Source organism: Narcine bancroftii, chromosome 7 (assembly GCF_036971445.1).
Source record: "Narcine bancroftii isolate sNarBan1 chromosome 7, sNarBan1.hap1, whole genome shotgun sequence".
Taxonomy (NCBI): Eukaryota; Metazoa; Chordata; class Chondrichthyes; order Torpediniformes; family Narcinidae; genus Narcine; species Narcine bancroftii.
This window is the reverse complement of record NC_091475.1, coordinates 45,783,042-45,801,300: the sequence shown is the minus strand read 5'-3', so window position 1 is coordinate 45,801,300 and position 18,259 is coordinate 45,783,042. Positions and strand designations below refer to the sequence as shown.

The following is an 18,259-nucleotide window of genomic DNA, read 5'->3' as shown; positions in this document are numbered from 1 at the left end:
AATGTGGCAGGCACCAAGAGATTTCTTTAGGCAGTCCTCGTACCTCTTCTTTGGTGCACCTCTGTCACGGTGGCCAGTGGAGAGCTCGCCATATAACACGATCTTGGGAAGGCGATGGTCCTCCATTCTGGTGACGTGACCCACCCAGCGCAGCTGGATCTTCAGCAGCGTGGACTCGATGCTGTCGGCCTCTGCCATCTCGAGTACTTCGACGTTAGGGATGAAGGCGCTCCAATGAATATTGAGGATGGTGCGGAGACAACGCTGGTGGATGCGTTCTAGGAGCCGTAGGTGATGCCGGTAGAGGACCCATGATTCGGAGCCGAACAGGAGTGTGTCAATGTAAGAATATATTGTAAGTAACAGGTATATATGAGAATAGCCATAGTGGGTTTAACTATTTGTTGTATAAACACATTACTGGGAGAATTTGTACAAAGGAAAATAGTCTGGAGGAGTTTGGGGTGGGGGTGAGGACAGAGAGGTGTGGGAGGTGAATGGGTGCAAAAGGCACAGCCTGTGGTAAGGAGGGGGGTGGTGACAACGCAGAGGGTATAGTCACCAGAGGGTTTTGTTGGGGGGGGGGGGGGAAGGAACGAGGGAGGATTAAAAGGAAGGAGATATAGATGGAGAATACATATAGGCAAGGGGTCAGAGTTTGATGTAGTACTTTTTGTTCATTTTTCTTTCTCCTTTTTTATTGATTTTTTTCCTTCTACTTGTCCTTTAGGGGTTCGTGGTCCTCATTTCTGTTTTGTTTTCGCATTGTTTGTCACGGACATGGTGGGCTGGAATGGACAGCGGAAGGGAAAAGGTTGGACGAACGATGGATACATGGCAGTGGAGATATGGGGGAAACATTGGGCTGGGAGTCTCTGAGACTATAAAGTACATTAGTTTCAATGTTAACGGTTTGATCAGCACTGAAGAGGGAAAAGAGTTTTGGCATACAAAAAAATGGGAATGGATCTGGCCTTTCTCCAAGAAAGTCATTTAATGGAGCGGGAACACCAAAAACTTAAAAGGAGATGAGTGGGACAAGTAATATCCTCCTAATTCAGCTCAATGCAAGGTGGGTGGCAATTCTGAAAGGGAAGACTGTTCAAGTGAGAGTGCAGAATGTGACCACAGACAGAACAGGAAGATTTGTAATGGTGCACTGTCAGATATATTCAGAATCCTGGAACTTAGTAAATGTGTAAGCCCCCAACTTTGATGATGAAAAGTTCATAGAGGACATTTTCCCAAGATTGGCAGAGGGAAAAGAGAACATCCTGATTGGGGGAAGATTTTAAATTTTGTCTGGATCCGGTCTTAGATAAGTCAACAAAGAAAATAACTAAAACAAAGGCAGCAAGGGCTACCATTGACTGTATGAAGGAGCTAACTTTGATAGACGTGTAGAGGTGGAAACATCTGAGGGAGAGGGATTATTCTTTCTACTCAAAGCAACACGACCACTACTCTAGAATAGACTTTTTCTTGACTTCAGCGCATGTAATGGGTAGGATCATGGATACTAGTATATGGCGAGACTTCTCTCAGATAATTCACCCCTCACATTAACAATAGAAATGCTGGATAAGCAAGATACGGTATACAGATAGCATCTTAACATGTTGCTGCTAAAGAAGCCGGAGTTTTGTAGTTTCATAAGAATGCAGATAGACATGTTCTACGAGGCCAACTGTACTTCTACTCTAGATAAATTCCTCCTATGGGACACCCCTTGAAGCATATTTGAGGTCAAATAATTAGACATTCCAAAACAGTTAAAAAAAATTATGGAGGTGGATGAATTGGAACATGAAATTACTCATCTAAAATATTACTATACATATTTTTCTTATATATAAACTTCTTTGGGGGTGTTTTGGAGGAGGATGAGGGGTGGGAAAAAGGGGAGGAATTGTAACCATCATGTAATGATTGTAACTTTCTTAAATTTCTATTGTCATATACTAATTCTTAATTAATTACATGTATAGAAAAAGTTTTAAAATATTCAAAAATAAGTTGCAGATTTGGGTAGCAAGTGGAAAAATACTAATGACAAATTTTTCATTTTAAAACAGCAACTCCAGTGTAGATGAAGTCATATGGTCTATAATGGCCTCTAGAACTCAGAAATTTGTAGGTTATACAACCAAAATAAATGTGCCGGTTTATACCGGTTGGGAGAGCAGCAATTAGGAAAGTGAGAGAGCAAATCAGATGCTGTAGAGATGGAAAATGACAATGCAAATTCGGGTATCATTAACACAGAATTGGTTAAATAAGAACTACACTGCATAATTATGCTGAGCAGAAATTTAATCACCCCAAAGAGAGAAGCAATCACAACTTTTACTTTTTACTACAAACCATGTGTAAGTTCTATACTCAGCGCATGCAAATAGGGCATGTTGTTTGTTCAGATAAGTAAACATAATCCAATGATTAGGGGGAAAAAAAAATCAGAAATAGCTTTGTATCAACAGAAGAAATTATTTTTCTGCAGGTACCATATGTAATACTATGAAAATTGACAATTTTGAAAGTTAAAATAACAATTACTCTCTCTTTCCTAACTTCATACAAATGTCTGGCAGAGAATTCCTGTCAACATCAATTATTTTCAACAATTTCAGAGATTCTACATAATATAACAATTTATTGTTACTATAGCTTTAATCAACACAGAAATGAATAGATTTAGATCAGTAATTTCTTCAAAACTTAGTTCATATTCCACTTCCTCCCTTCGACTCCCCAAAGTCTTTTGGGAATGGAGATTTCCACATTTTGCAATTCACTTTGAATCTTGACTGATTTCAATCCAACTAACCTACAGAGACAGCACATTTCATACTTTCTTACAGCAATGTTAAACCTTGTAATTTAGGAACCAGTAATTTGGAAGATTAATTTAAAATTAGATGACAACAGGCTTGGCCAAAGTTAAATTTTATTCACCATAATATTGCTCATTGCCATATATATGTATATTTTTAGACTGAAGCACTCTAAAAATACAATCACTTTCCTCAATATGATGTAAACCAGATGGCCAGTTAAGGAAAAATATTAACAGATGTCAGAAAAGACCTATTTTATAGTAGGCTAGATAATATTGAAATTTTATTCTTGTCCCAAACTTTGCCAGTTAGTTTGAATGGGATAGTTTTTTGGGAACTGTTAAGAATTTGCAGAGGACTAGAGCTCCCATTCTTTCTGTAACTGAAGACTACAGTGTTAAATCTTCCTTTGAAAATGAATACCATCAAGGTTTAAATTATGTCAACAATCCAGTCATGACCATCATGAATACCTTGAGCAACAGGTAATGGAACGTATCAGATCGCATCTTTCAGCAACATTGGACCCATTCTACTTTGCCTACTATTCCAAACAAGTCCACAGATAATGCTATATCCTTGACCCTCCACTCTGTTCACACCTAGAGAAAGATGCCACGCTGCTGTTCATTGAGTTCATCTCACTGTTCAACACAAACATACCTCAGAGGCTGGTGAATAAACTGTCCTCACTGGGACTCAACACCTCTCTCTGCATCTGGATTATGAACTTCTTGATGAAAAGATCACAGGCCGTCCAGGTTGGTCGCAAAATTGTCTTTTTGTGCTGAGCACTGGTGCAGCTCATGGCTGTGTACACAGTCCACTAATGTTTACACTGCTTAGTCAAGTTTGTGGATGACACAACAGTAGTTGGCCTTATTGGCAACAATGAGTCATCTTACAGAGGGGAGGTTGGGAGGCTCATCAAATGGTGCAAGAATAATTTGAGTCTCAACATGGACAAAACAAAGGAGATAACTGTGAAGTTCAGAAAGTTCAATGTCCACCACATAATGGAGAGAGTGGAGAGCACAAAGTTCTTTGGTGCACATAAAAAGGATGACCTATCCTGGCCCACATCACCTCATTAGTCAGGAAGGCACAAGCAGCACCTGCATTTCCTAAGTAGGAGTAAAATGATGGCACATCTCTGGCTGCATCATTGTGTGGTATGGTAGCTACAAAGTCAAAACAGCGGATCATCAAAACAGCAGAGAATATACTGGGGTCTCCCTTTCCTCTATTAAGAACATCTACCAGGAGCATTGCCTAAATAGGGCTTAAAGAATTATTGAAGAACCTTTCCATTTACACACAGCATCTTTCAACCAACTACCTTCAAGGAAGTGGTACAGGAGCATCAAAAGCAGGGATGCCAGGCTGCCCGCAGATTGCGAGATTAATGAACAATATCTTGTAAATGAGTCAATCATTTCAAAATATTTATTTACATTTTAAATGTCTTTATGTACATAGGTGATGATGTGCTGTGTATTGTGCATCATGGTCCTGAGAAATACTCTTTAGTCTGGTTGTACATATAAAGTCAGATCATAATAAAATTTATAATATTTTGTTCTTTTCATGAACCCCCTTTTCCTGCTCTGTGACTAATTGGTGACCAAGAATTGAGGAAGATTCTTTCTCATTCTTTCTGAGACGACGACGGCATAGAAGTTCAATCCTGTTCATGCAGCTGTTTCCCCCCCACCTCCCCCCTTCCCCATAATCCCCAGTGACATCTATAGAAAAGCAACCACACTGTAGAATTAGTCACCACTACACTCTGATTGTTGAAAAATGCTGCCCTCTTGTGTGGAAAATTCAATACAGGAGAGCTTTACATTTTAGTAAAGCTGTTTTGGACAGTAGTTCATCAAAATAAATTATATCCAAAAGAGCCACATCCTCACTAATTTACTCAGTAATTAAAAATAATACCATTAAAATCTGTAAATTATCCCATTTTAATGTTTAAGGTAATCTTGAATCCAATTTTTTTTTGCAATTCAAATTCTCTCTCGATCCCTTTTCACTCTTGCCACGTAATTCCTTGGCCTCGGTCTCATTTACCTCCCCATCAAACCATCCTTCAGAATTATCAGCAGTAAAACATTCTACAAAAATACAAAGCCCAAAAAGGGCAGTGAGCAGAGAAGAAAATGGAGAATGCAAACAGAAAAAAAATTCAAGTCAAAATATGGCCCAAAGCATAAAAAGAAAAAATGCAAGGTTTGATACATAGAAATGAAACAAATGATTTTATTAAATTACGAGAACCTTGTACGATATTGGTGCATAATTGGATCTTGAGATGCAGACAGCAAACATAAAGGAACAGCAAGCAATTAGAAAGGTAAATCCCAAGATGACATTTATTGCAGAGAGACAAGAGTACAAGAGTAAGAGCCTTGCTCTAATTGTACAGACAAGTTCGCATTTGAGATTTTTCTTTCCTCATTTCAGGACAGCCAAACCTGCCTTGGAGGCAGAGCAATAAAACTATATAACTGGTTCCTGAGAGTCCCATCAGGTAAGATTACACATACTGATTCTAGATTTAAGGCATGGAATGAAGATAAGGTGTTTAAATTTTAGCATTGTGTGCAGGATGGTCCTTCAATGAGGTTATTGATCCTTGAAATGCTCTATGCCAGAGGGCTGATGATGCTCAGACATTGAGAATATTCAGAGATCAATACATTTTTGATATTCAGGTAATTTGAAGGATCTGAAGACCAAGTTGAAAAGTAAATTTGAGGCCCAGGTCTTATGTTGGAGCATGTTTGAAAGGACAAATGGCCTCAGAAATAGACCAATCCAACAATAAGCCTTTCAGCCCATGATATCTGTGCCGAACAGGATGCCATATTAATTGCACGGTTAGTGTAGCAGGCAGCACTATTAGTGTAGAGGTGAGTGCAACACTATTACAGCACCAGCGACCCAGGTTTGAATCCGGTACTATCTTTCAGGAGTTTGTACCTTCTCCTTGTCTTTTGAATGGCACAGTTAGCGCAATGTTGTTGCAGCACCAGCGACTAGGTTCAAATCTGGCACTGGCTGTAAGGGTTTATACATGCTCCCTGTGCTCCGGTTTCCTCCCACCCTTCAAAACATATGGGGGTTGTAGGTCAATTGAGTGGCACGGACTCCTGGGTCAAAAGGGCTTGTTACCATGCTGTATGTCTAAATTTAAATTGGAACTGTTATTGGTGCAAGGTACTATCCTTCTATTCGTATGTTTATCTGAAAGTCTCTTAAAGGTTTCAATTGTATCTACTTACACCACTATTCTGGCACTCTGTTCCAAACTCCTACTACTCTCTAAATAAAACTGGCTCCACACATCTCCTTGAACTAACCCCTACCTCCATTTTAAATGCATGTCCTCGAATATGTAATATTTTTACCCTGGGAGAAAGATTCTGCACTTTTAGCCAATCAACAGCTCTCTTAATTTGAAAAACTTCAATCAGGTCACCCCTCAGCCTCTGACATCCCGGAAAAAAACCCCATGTTTGTTCAACCTCTTCCTATAATTCATACCCTCTCATCTAGGCAGCATCTTGATAAATCTATTTTCTAAAGCCTCCACATCCTTCCTGCAATGGGACAATCAGTACTGCACACAATACCCCAAGTGTGGCCAAAGCAAAGTTTATAAAACTTATAAACAAATGATTTTATTAATCCCAAGATGACATTTATTGCAGAGAGACAAGAGTACAAGAGTACAAGAGTACAAGAGTAAGAGCCTTGCTCTAATTGTACAGACAAGTTCGCATTTCAGAACTTCCTCACTCTTGGACTCACTGAAGACAAGCAGGCCATTTGCTGCCTTTACAATCTTATCTACTTGTGTGGCCAAAGCAAAGTTTTATACATCATCAAGATGACTTCCTCACTCTTGGACTCACTGAAGACAAGCAGGCCATTTGCTGCCTTTACAATCTTATCTACTTGTGTGGCCATTGACAAGGAGTTGGGAACCTAAACCCTTAGATCCCTTTTAGTGCTTTTAAGATCAGATACTATGTCATGTTACAAAATAGAAATGTAATATTACATAAAATTGCCATTTGACTGCCATAAGGCAAAGAGACTGGCATCCCTTACAGTCATAGAAAGAGAAACAAGAGACCCCCAGTGTCTGTGGATTCACCTCCAGAGCTCCTGCAGTTTCTACAGTCACACAAGACTAGTTCAGTTCAAACCATCGGCAACCTGAGCCCAGATCCAAATCTCTGACATGACGAGGAAGCCTTCAGCAGCCAGGGGCCTTCAGGAGCTCTTCTTACCCTCAGCACCCTCTCAATTCTCAGTTCTAATACCTGGTTCTCATGATCCAGTCTCAGCAGCCTGAGTGGGTTGCTTGCTCGTAAATCGCCAACAGCTCCCTGCTTGTGTGTGCCCTTCAACTACAGAGCCCCTTGCTGGTCTGCCACCAGGATCACCATCCTTGGGGTCATCATTAACTGTATATTTTCCCCTCACATTGACCCTTCAAAGTGCAACACTTCACACTTATACATATTAAACTCCATCTGCAAGTGATCTACCGTATATCATGTTGTATTCTTTGATAGCCTTCTGCACTCTCAACTCTATCAATCTTTATGACTTCTGCAAACTTGATCTGTAAATCATTTTTATATTTCACAAACAAATATTCATTAATTATTTCTTACCTAAGATTAAATAAAAACTGCAAATGCTGGTAATCTGAAAGAAAAAAAGAGTAAACATCTGTGGAAAGAAAAACAATTTCTCATGCTACAGATGCTGCATTTGGTAGTGCCAAAGGAAAACAGTGTTTCTTTCCACAAATACTTCCTGACCTGAACTTTTCCAGCATTTTTTGTGTTATTTTTTTTTTAAATATTCCTATCCCCAAGAAAGTTAGTTTTACCACAAAGGAATAAGGCATTTAGCCAAAATGATCTGCACCAGTTTTTTTTTAAACATTTCACACAACTTTTTCTGATCCTATTTCATTTCACTCCAATATCACATCCTTTGACATTTTCCCCCCATAATTAGCAATCTTCATGTTCCAGGTATTTATGCTTTTCTCAGCAACTAACCCAAGTATTAGTAAGTTCATATTCTAATCAGTAGCTTCATTTCTCCCACATAGTATGGCTTAATTTACGTTCAAAGTTACATCATCCCTCCTATTTTACCTCTACCTGTGCTAATTACTCAGCCAACCAGGGTAGAGTGCACCTATTTAATTCTACAGGTATGGGAATAAAGGTCTATCATATTTAGAGGAATATTACAAGGCTAACAAGATCTTTGTTGGCTAACATCTGGATGAATGAAACAGTCAAAAGACATTTTTTTGGAAATTTATGTAACTATTCCTTTCAAATTCCCTGTTCTGCTTCCAAGTACTTTATTCACATGACAGTTAGAAATTAATAAGAAAGGTGCAAGATACTCTCAAACAACTGGCATTCGATTTTGCAATCTTTCCCTTTTGAACAATGCATTACATTATTTCAAATGGTATCATTGAGAATGCTAAGAGTACTTTTTGATGAGGTTTAATGGAGCTTATAAAAATAGCTGGTGACTGACATTTTTTTTTTACAGCATATGTAGAATCTGAAAATTCTCAACGGAGGCCCTCGAGCCTCCCTGGGTAGAAGCCTGGTTTTCTTTTCACCTCATGTAACATACATATTTTAATATTTTGTTTAAAAAGTAGCTGGTAAGAGAAGTATGGAATAATCTATAACTTGACTGCTTCACAGTGAAGGGGGTCCATAAAGTTTGAGTATAGACCTGGGTGGGGTGGGGGGGGGGGTGGCCTGTGTGCAAGGCAGAGTCGAAAACAGGTTGAGAATGGCTGATTTGGGGCATGGTTGCCTCCAAGAAATTGTCTAGTTTAGATTATGTCAACATTGTTATGGCCTCAGCTTTGTTAATATTGTTCTTACATATTTTTGAATGATTGAAGAGTCTGCTCTATTGGCAGTTTCTTTTACAGAAACAAATAACAGATTATAAATTATCAGCACAGTGCCCTTAAATTAACAAAGCATAGTACAACTACTACACATTGCCTTATTACACACTGATCATTTGCTAAACAATAAAATTCCACTGGAAACAAGTGTCAAAATCAAAAACTATAACAGAAAAAGGGTAAGTAAACATAGAATTTCATGTCTTGGAGTTACATTGCAAAAAAAAACACAAGAACGATGAAACTTACTTAACTCTTCTCGGTGCCTTTCTGTTTGTTCAAAATACTGACGCAATTCTTCAGTTATTTCCACGTTGGTGACATCACATTCTAATTCATTTTCTGTGTCACTTTCTGTGTCAGAATTTAAATCAGTTTCATCCTTCAAAATATCCTCTTCATTATCTGAGCTGTATGGATACTGTTGCCATCTGCTTTGATTGGGGTGATCTTGGTGATGATGCCTTAAAGAATAGTATGATGAACCATAATGCAAGTCAGCCAAGTGACTTGTTGCAAATTCCGTGTTATATTGGGTCAAATGCTCAAATGATCTGATAGCTTTGCGATAAGCCCTTCTGTGTTTCTGTAGCCAACCCATAGCTTGTTGGTAATGCTGCCAAAATCTAGAGTACATTCTGTGGTTGTACCAAAGGTCTGATGTTTGTTCCATTCTGACACCCTGTTTTAAAAAAAAACAAAAATATTTTTTCCATAATTTTACCTTCAATATTCCCGTCTCTGCTGAATTTATGCTCCAAAGAGGTGCTATCCTCAAGCAATTAGTGTTCAAATACATGACCAGACACTGAGCATGTGTAATAAAGAAAATGCAGGTTAAACTCAGTGGTCATTTTTTTTTAATGATCTGAAAATTTTAGTTTTGCTTTGGCAAGTGCCTGCAACCTACCTCATTGCTGCCATAAACTAGGATTCAAATCTGGCCTCAGCTAGATTTATTCGTATGGAAAGTAGTTTTCAATTTCTTGATTTAGCAAAATGTAATAAATGGTATTTTTCACATTAATGGAAAAATTATTTTCAGCCCCACAGTCATGTGAATATATTTATTAGGATGGATTAAGACAAAATAAATTGTGACCATTTGGAACCATGAAAAACAGATTCTCAGGTTTATTGTGAGAGTATATACATACATGACATCACAAAGAACCCTGAGATTCCTTTTTCCTGTGAGCGCAGCAGAATTACTAATTGCTAGTGCAAAAATAACTGTTCACAGCATAAATATGTAAACAAATATCTGTAAAGATAACAAATGTGAACAAGCCAACTGTACAACAAAAAAAAAATCAATAAAGTGCACAAGTGTCCTTAAATGAGTCTGAGTTTGTCGTTGAGGAGTCTGATGGTGGAGGGGTAGCAGCTGTACCTAAACCTGGTGGTGCGAGTCATGTGGTACCTATACCTCTTTCCTGATGGCAGCAGCAAGAACAGAGCATGTGCTGGGTAGTGTGGGTCTGTGATGATTGCTACTGCTCTCCAACAGCAACAATCCCTGTAGATGTACTCATTCACGGGAAGGGTTTTTTGCCTGATGTTCTGGGCTGCGTCCTTGTGCACAGGGGTATTGGTGTCCCCATACCAGACAGTGACGCAGCCAGTCAGCACACTTTCCACCACACCTCTGCAGAAATTTTCCAGGGTTTCCGGTGTCATACCAAACCTCCACAAACTCCTGAAGAAGTAGAGGCACTGACGTGCTTTCTTCACGATGCCATTATCAACAAGCTGTTGGGTATCCTTTGTTGTTTCTAATCTCACCCAGAATCTCCATTAGGTTGACTCTACTCCTTATGTAGTGTCCTGGATCTCAAGTAAAAGTGAATAAAAGTATTGTATTTTAGCTTGGAAGAAGAAATATTACAATTTTTTAATGTGTCTGGTAGCTTACCTAAACCACTGCTATTGTATAATGAACTCTTAATTTAATGTGCATACACACATTGTATTGGTCAAAGTTCCAGTGAATAGTTTTGACATCATTAGACAAAGCATTTTTCAGGAACACTGGGGGAAGATAAGAGTGTAAAATTTGTATCCTCAAACAGCTTTTTTAAGGCCAACCTCAAAAAAATCGATCCTTTCTCTTGGGCAAATTAGAATTTGTTAAATAAGATGCAACAGTCCATTAAGGAAATAAATTTAAACTATACTGATGGCCACCGTTGATCACTTAATCATTTGGATAAAATTGCCCGAAGCTCATTTGACACAGCTGCCTTTTAGGCATAATGAATACATTTTAGTCAATTCTCTAATGTGGTATTCACTATCTCTTAATTCCCAGTCATTACTCCTTAAGGAAATTTATTCTCAAAAGGAAGATAAAACATCTGAACTTAGTTGCTTAATTTTAAAGTTTTCCCATTCCCATTGGTATTATGTCATTGCTAGATGCTCAATTCTTGTGTTTCATTATCCCCGATGATCACAAGAAATATTTTAATACAAAGTGCCATTTTCTTTGTGAAGTAATTAACCTCAGAATTCATCACAGAAGCTAATCTGGCTTTATTGGATACAAGATATCCAGCAGGTCTTTAGAGTTACAAGGAACTGTATTTATGGTTATTCTTGAAATGATTTAGTTGGCATTTGTTAATATATTAATCCTAATTTATTTCACCTTGACTTCCTTTTTTTTCATATGCCCATCCAACATTCCCTAAAGAGCATTGGCTCTTTTGCACATCTGCTCTTACAATGTTTTCTTAAAACTCAAGTGGTTATGATGATTCTTGCAGCATTTCCATCAGTCCTATATTCCCACTTAATTCCTTCTCACATGCCTATCAATTCCCTTGATTAGCCACAAAATGGTCAACATCAAGACCTAAAAATCAGCAAGTCTTTGGAAGAAATTAACATTGTGCCAACTTTGTACAGATGCACTCCAAGCCAGGATTGTAATTGGATCAACAAAACTGTGTGTTAGGAGTACTAAATGTGCTACAATGTCATTCTAGTTCTAAATAGTCTTAGGGACAAGATGTATTTTTCCAAGGTTTGCCACCCTAATAAGCATTGCATGATTTTAATGTTATTATCAGGCCAACCTTGGCCTTTTTCTTCCCCCTCCCAAATTCCAGAGAAGATACCAATATACTAAACCTTTTTTGACAAGTATATACTCTAGGTTCTCAGGCCAAAATCAGATCAAACATGATCTACTAAATATAGAGCATATTTGTTATATTCTTTTATTGATTATTTCCAACAGTCAAAATAATTTAGATTAACAATATTTTGCTTTTTAATCTGCTCAATGAAGATGCTGCAAATTCATTGATATCTTTAACTAAATCATTCATACCTTTTTCTTGGAGGGTCAAATAATCTCTCTCATTTACAGCAATCCTTGTTTAAAATGTGATTGCAGTTTTCACTTCCAAATCCTTTGGATTCTCTCAAAGATACACTTTATATATATTTTTAAAAATATACGCCCTTTATATCTGGTCAGATTTTATTTATTGTTTGCAGGATATGGAAACCATTTCCAAAGTCAGTACTTACTGTCCAATCGTTATTACTTGTCATATACAGCCAACAGTATGCAAGGATGTTACAAACTAGCAAGCCCTTAACTGGCTCTAACATAGGAACAGCAATGGAAAAGTCACTAGACAATGACAAATTGAAAAAAATACTATATTTCAGCGTACAAGTTGAGTCATGAAACCCCAAAAAAACTCAAAAAAAAAAAGGGAGTCGACTTGTTTGCCAGATATACTTTTGAGACTCAAATTCAGATCGAAATCCAATCTGCGCTGATCCGCCATACAAGTCAATCCTGGAAAAAAAAAACGATTTGGAGTACAAGCCGACCCTTGAGAGACCAAAAAGCACACCCAACTGTGAGAGATTTTTATTGAAACAACAACAAAATTAGCACCCTTCAAAAATCGCTATCATTGTTCGAAAACAACACATTTAGAACCTTTCAAAATCACTCTCGCTATCATCGTCTGAAGCAAAGATGAAGGCAAGTACATACATATTCTCACTGTTTAAACAGTCTTCATATGGGTCCCAGTTTGTATTTGATGAGGTGGTTTCAGCTTCATCTTTGGTGTCCCACAATAAATCTTCTGTGCCATCAATTGCACAAGAGACACTGCACTTTTTAAACATTTTATTAGTCTCTACTTTAATTTTGTCCCATGGCTTGAGCATGGTTACACAGCATAGCAAGTGACGCAGCATGCATTTCCCTGCCTTTTGTAAATGACTTTTCTGCACTCGACATCCATGTATTTCATTCCTCGCACACATGGTTTAATACTGGTGAAAACTTACAACTTTATGATCAAGATCTTTTTTAGTTTGTGTAATATTTGTTTTTTTTGGCATAATTCCAGATTTTTCCTGTTCATGAAATGGTTGTACCAGCCTTTTGTAGCCTCAAAATCATCAAGGATGTCTGGGTACGACTTGGCCCACTGCAGTGCAAATGTTCTTATTTTATTTCAGATGACCATGTAGCAATCTTGCCTCTGTTCACGTACCTATTCAGCAACGTGACTTTCCAACTCTGGTCAATGAGTTTCTTTTCTCAAAGAACATTGCAAATTTTCTTGGAGCTGCGCTGTTACTAGTTTTCTTGGCCATTTCTATCGCTTTCAGCTTAAAGCTCACCTCATATTTTTGTTGTATGTCTGTCCAAAATAGCAATCACCTCCAGCCAATGCCCAGCGGATCAATCTGTGCGACCTATGGGAGGGGGTGGGGGCGTCAACATTTATGCCAGTCAACAGCCCATCTCAAGAACTATGAGGTTTGGGGGGGGTGGGGCATCAACTTACACACTGGTCAACAGGGAATCTCAGGCAGCCAGAAAATTGGGGTTGACTTATACACCAGAAAGTGCGGACTGGCTGCATCATGGCCTGGTATGGGAGCACCAACACCTCTGAGCAGAAGGTGCTGCAAAATGTGGTGGATGTAGTCCAGTACATAACAAGCAAAACTCCCCCCACCATCAAACAAATCTACATGGAACACTGCTGTCAAGAGAACAGCAACAATCACAAAGGATCCACATCACCTAGGACATGTTGTTCTCGCTGCTGCCATGAGGAAACAGATAGAAGTGCCACAAGACTCGCACCACCAGGTTCAGGAACAGTTGCTGACCTTCCACCTAATGAACAAACTCAATCAGGGTCTCATTTAAGGTCTCTCACTTTGCACATTATTACAATTATTTCTAAACTGCAGTTTGTTTACATTTCTTTATGTCTTGAGAACAGTTTATTGCCTGATCAATAAATATAAATCCTGCCTGGCCCATAGGATAAAAGAGTATCAAGATTGTATGTGATATGTTACGTACGCTGATAATACTGAACTTTGACTTCTCTGACCATAATTTGAGCTCGAGTTCAGGTGATGCACCACCTGCGAGACATACTCCGCAACTCGCTGAAGGTGCGACACCGAGGGAGAAACGAAGGGAACGTGCTCATTTTAAACAGACGCCGTCCATGCCCAACCTTTCCACACATTTTACCTGAGAGCCAGTGACGGCCGCCATCGTTGATCCCGCGACTGCGCAGAACACAGATTCGGTCCTGCGGGTGTGCGCAGTGGCCGAATCACGTGACCAAAGGGCGCCTGCGCAGAACGCAGATTCGGTCCTGCGGGTGTGCGCAGTGGCCGGATCACGTGACCGGCGGGCGCCTGCGCCACATCGTGGCCCGCTTATTAAGGGACCTCCCACAGGAGTGAACGTTGAATCATCGGCGAAGGTATTCTGTCGGTTCACCTGTCCTAGATCGACCTGAATGACGAGTGGCCCTTCACTGTCTCTGAAGACTGCGCAACCTGCTGAGTTTCTTCAGCACGTTTGTGATTTGCACATATTCAGGGTGGTTGGCGTTTTAATTAACACTTGGTTACAAATGGCGTGTAAGGAAGTTGCGATTGAATCATACCTTTCATTTTCAGGGAAGGAAATTTTAATCAATGGGCTTACAGTGTCAAGAGAGGAGTAATCACCGACAGAAAAAAAACGCCTTCAATGGGGGAGTAAAAGATTAGCATCAGTAGTTAGGGCCTTCATTTGTATTGTAGGTGATTACAATCATGGCCATCAACCAAGAGGAACAAGAGTTAGGAATAAATAGCCAAGAAATTCAGAGGCCTGTCAGTAAAGATGAACGGTACTTAAGGCATTTCTGCTATGGCAGAAATGAGAAAGTGAAGTGATGAAGAGGAAGACAGTGATAGGTGTGGAAATGGAGGTGAATGAATTAAGAGAACAATTGGAAGATAGAGATAAGGAGATTAAGAAGACACATGTCTTATTGGCCCAGAAAATTGAACTCCAAGAAGAAATAGAAATTAAAAGAGCCCACAGAGCATTCTGCCGCCACAGCAGAAACCGTGTTCCATACTAATAAAACTACTATGATATATATTGGAACTGGCTATTAAAAGAATGAAAGAAAACAAGGAACCATTGGAGTACAATGGGAATTTTTTTTAACCCAGATATAAGCTTCGAACTTTTAAAGAAGCGTGAGGAGTTTAACAAAAATTGTGCTATGGAAAAAAGGTTACAACTTTGTGTTACAGCATCTAGCAGCGTTGATGATAGTCATCCCTGGTGGGCAAAATAGACTGTTTTCAGATCCAGAAGAAGCCCGTTGCTTTGCAGATCAATTGCCAAATAAACAACAGAAAGAGGGGTAAAGAAAATAGTCAAAGTACTATTAAAATAATGTATGCAAATAAGTTAGAATTATAGACATTTAAGGAAAAAAGACTTTATTATATTTTTAAGAATAATGTATAGCGATTTCTCTGGGGAGGGGCGAGAATCTGTCCACTGCGAAATCTGTGACAATTGCGGTATACACCGCAACCCATGAAGAAAAGGAGTTGTGGTTGTCTTGTCAACTCATGAAAGGGGGATTTAATATCATCCTTTAATTTTTTTTTATAGTTTTTGTTATTTTCCTTCTAATTGTGGCATTGTTTATAGTGAAGAGTAACAATCTAAAGATTGATTTTAGAAGGGTGATTGTTGAAGAGGTGGAATAGAGATGAAAATGGATGGATAAGATGAATACATTGAAATATATGACTATTAATATTAATAGAATTCATAATCAAATTAAGAGAAAAAAGTTACTGACACTACTTAAAAAGGAGAAAATGGACATCGCATTTATACAAGAAACACACTTAACTGAGTTAGAACATCTCAAACTGAAGAGAGACTGGGTAGGCCATGTAGTTGTATCATCATACAATTCAAAAGCCATGAGAGTAGCTGTATTAGTTAATAAGAATTTGCTAATTAAGATAAAGAAAGTAATAACAGACCCAGTGGGTAGATCTGTAATGATGATGTGCCAGATTTATCCAGAATCTTGGAACTTGTTGAATATTTATGCACATAATGAAGGTGACCAGGAATTTATACAGGACATTTTTTTAAAGATAGCAGACACACAGGGACATATCTTACTAGGGGGGAGACTTTAATTTTAACCTTGACCTATCAATAGATAAAACCGGGAAGACTACTACAAAAAATAAAGCGGCCAAATTTACATTAACTTCATTGCTTGATATGAAGATAACAACGTCCAAAAGAAAGAGATTATTCATATTATTCAAACAGACATAAGACATTGGATTGTTTTGTTCTTATTGGCACAGATGTAGTCCCCTCACCCTTGTTATTGACAATTGCTTTAGAGGATATTCTGCCTAAAACATATTCTTTCTTCTTTGGCTTGGCTTCGCGGACGAAGATTTATGGAGGGGGTAAAAAGTCCACGTCAGCTGCAGGCTCGTTTGTGGCTGACAAGTCCGATGCGGGACAGGCAGACACGGTTGCAGCGGTTGCAGGGGAAAATTGGTTGGTTGGGGTTGGGTGTTGGGTTTTTCCTCCTTTGCCTTTTGTCAGTGAGGTGGGCTCTGCGGTCTTCTTCAAAGGAGGTTGCTGCCCGCCAAACTGTGAGGCGCCAAGATGCACGGTTTGAGGCGTTATCAGCCCACTGGCGGTGGTCAATGTGGCAGGCACCAAGAGATTTCTTTAGGCAGTCTTTGTACCTTTTCTTTGGTGCACCTCTGTCACGGTGGCCAGTGGAGAGCTCGCCATATAACACGATCTTGGGAAGGCGATGGTCCTCCATTCTGGAGAGGTGACCCATCCAGCGCAGCTGGATCTTCAGCAGCGTGGACTCGATGCTGTCGACCTCTGCCATCTCGAGTACTTCGACGTTAGGGATGAAAGCGCTCCAATGGATGTTGAGGATGGAGCGGAGACAACGCTGGTGGAAGCGTTCTAGGAGCCGTAGGTGGTGCCGGTAGAGGACCCATGATTCGGAGCCGAACAGGAGTGTGGGTATGACAACGGCTCAGTATACGCTTATCTTTGTGAGGATTTTCAGTTGGTTGTTTTTCCAGACTCTTTTGTGTAGTCTTCCAAAGGCGCTATTTGCCTTGGCGAGTCTGTTGTCTATCTCATTACTAAATAGAATAATACCTAGTGTCGCCGAGAATATTCTCCCAGAATCACAGTGCGGCTTTCGCGCAAACAGAGGAACTACTGACATGGTCTTTGCCCTCAGACAGCTCCAAGAAAAGTGCAGAGAACAAAACAAAGGACTCTACATCACCTTTGTTGACCTCACCAAAGCCTTCGACACCGTGAGCAGGAAAGGGCTTTGGCAAATACTAGAGCGCATCGGATGTCCCCCAAAGTTCCTCAACATGATTATCCAACTGCACGAAAACCAACAAGGTCGGGTCAGATACAGCAATGAGCTCTCTGAACCCTTCTCCATTAACAATGGCGTGAAGCAAGGCTGTGTTCTCGCACCAACCCTCTTTTCAATCTTCTTCAGCATGATGCTGAACCAAGCCATGAAAGACCCCAACAATGAAGACGCTGTTTACATCCGGTACCGCACGGATGGCAGTCTCTTCAATCTGAGGCGCCTGCAAGCTCACACCAAGACACAAGAGAAACTTGTCCGTGAACTACTCTTTGCAGATGATGCCGCTTTAGTTGCCCATTCAGAGCCAGCTCTTCAGCGCTTGACGTCCTGCTTTGCGGAAACTGCCAAAATGTTTGGCCTGGAAGTCAGCCTGAAGAAAACTGAGGTCCTCCATCAGCCAGCTCCCCACCATGACTACCAGCCCCCCCACATCTCCATCGGGCACACAAAACTCAAAACGGTCAACCAGTTTACCTATCTCGGCTGCACCATTTCATCAGATGCAAGGATCTAAAACATATAGATGGAGGCTAAACCCCATATTGTTAAAAAGGCAAGACTTTTGGGAATACATAGAACAACAAATTAAAATATATTTCAAGACAAATGCAAATTCTGTAACAGTCAAATTTATAGTATGGGATGCAATGAAGGCCTTTAATAGGGTACAAATAATTAAT

At 39.5% G+C, this 18,259-nt stretch overlaps 1 protein-coding gene across 3 annotated transcripts in view; it reads right to left on the bottom strand.

The window, feature by feature from the left end:
• gemin8 (gem (nuclear organelle) associated protein 8) overlaps positions 1 to 18,259 on the bottom strand; it is a 200,646-nt gene that overhangs the window by 51,914 nt on the left and 130,473 nt on the right. For 2 of the 3 annotated variants that reach the window (XR_011341816.1, XR_011341815.1), the window contains exon 1: positions 3,501 to 3,683. Coding sequence is in view for 1 of the 3 variants with exons in the window: in XM_069889952.1 (XP_069746053.1) it covers positions 9,067 to 9,499 (433 nt within the window). In the remaining 2 variants the exon portion in view is untranslated. Of the gene's footprint in view, positions 1 to 3,500; positions 3,684 to 9,066; positions 9,500 to 18,259 lie in introns of those variants that run through there. The other variant, XM_069889952.1, reaches the window with a different exon arrangement.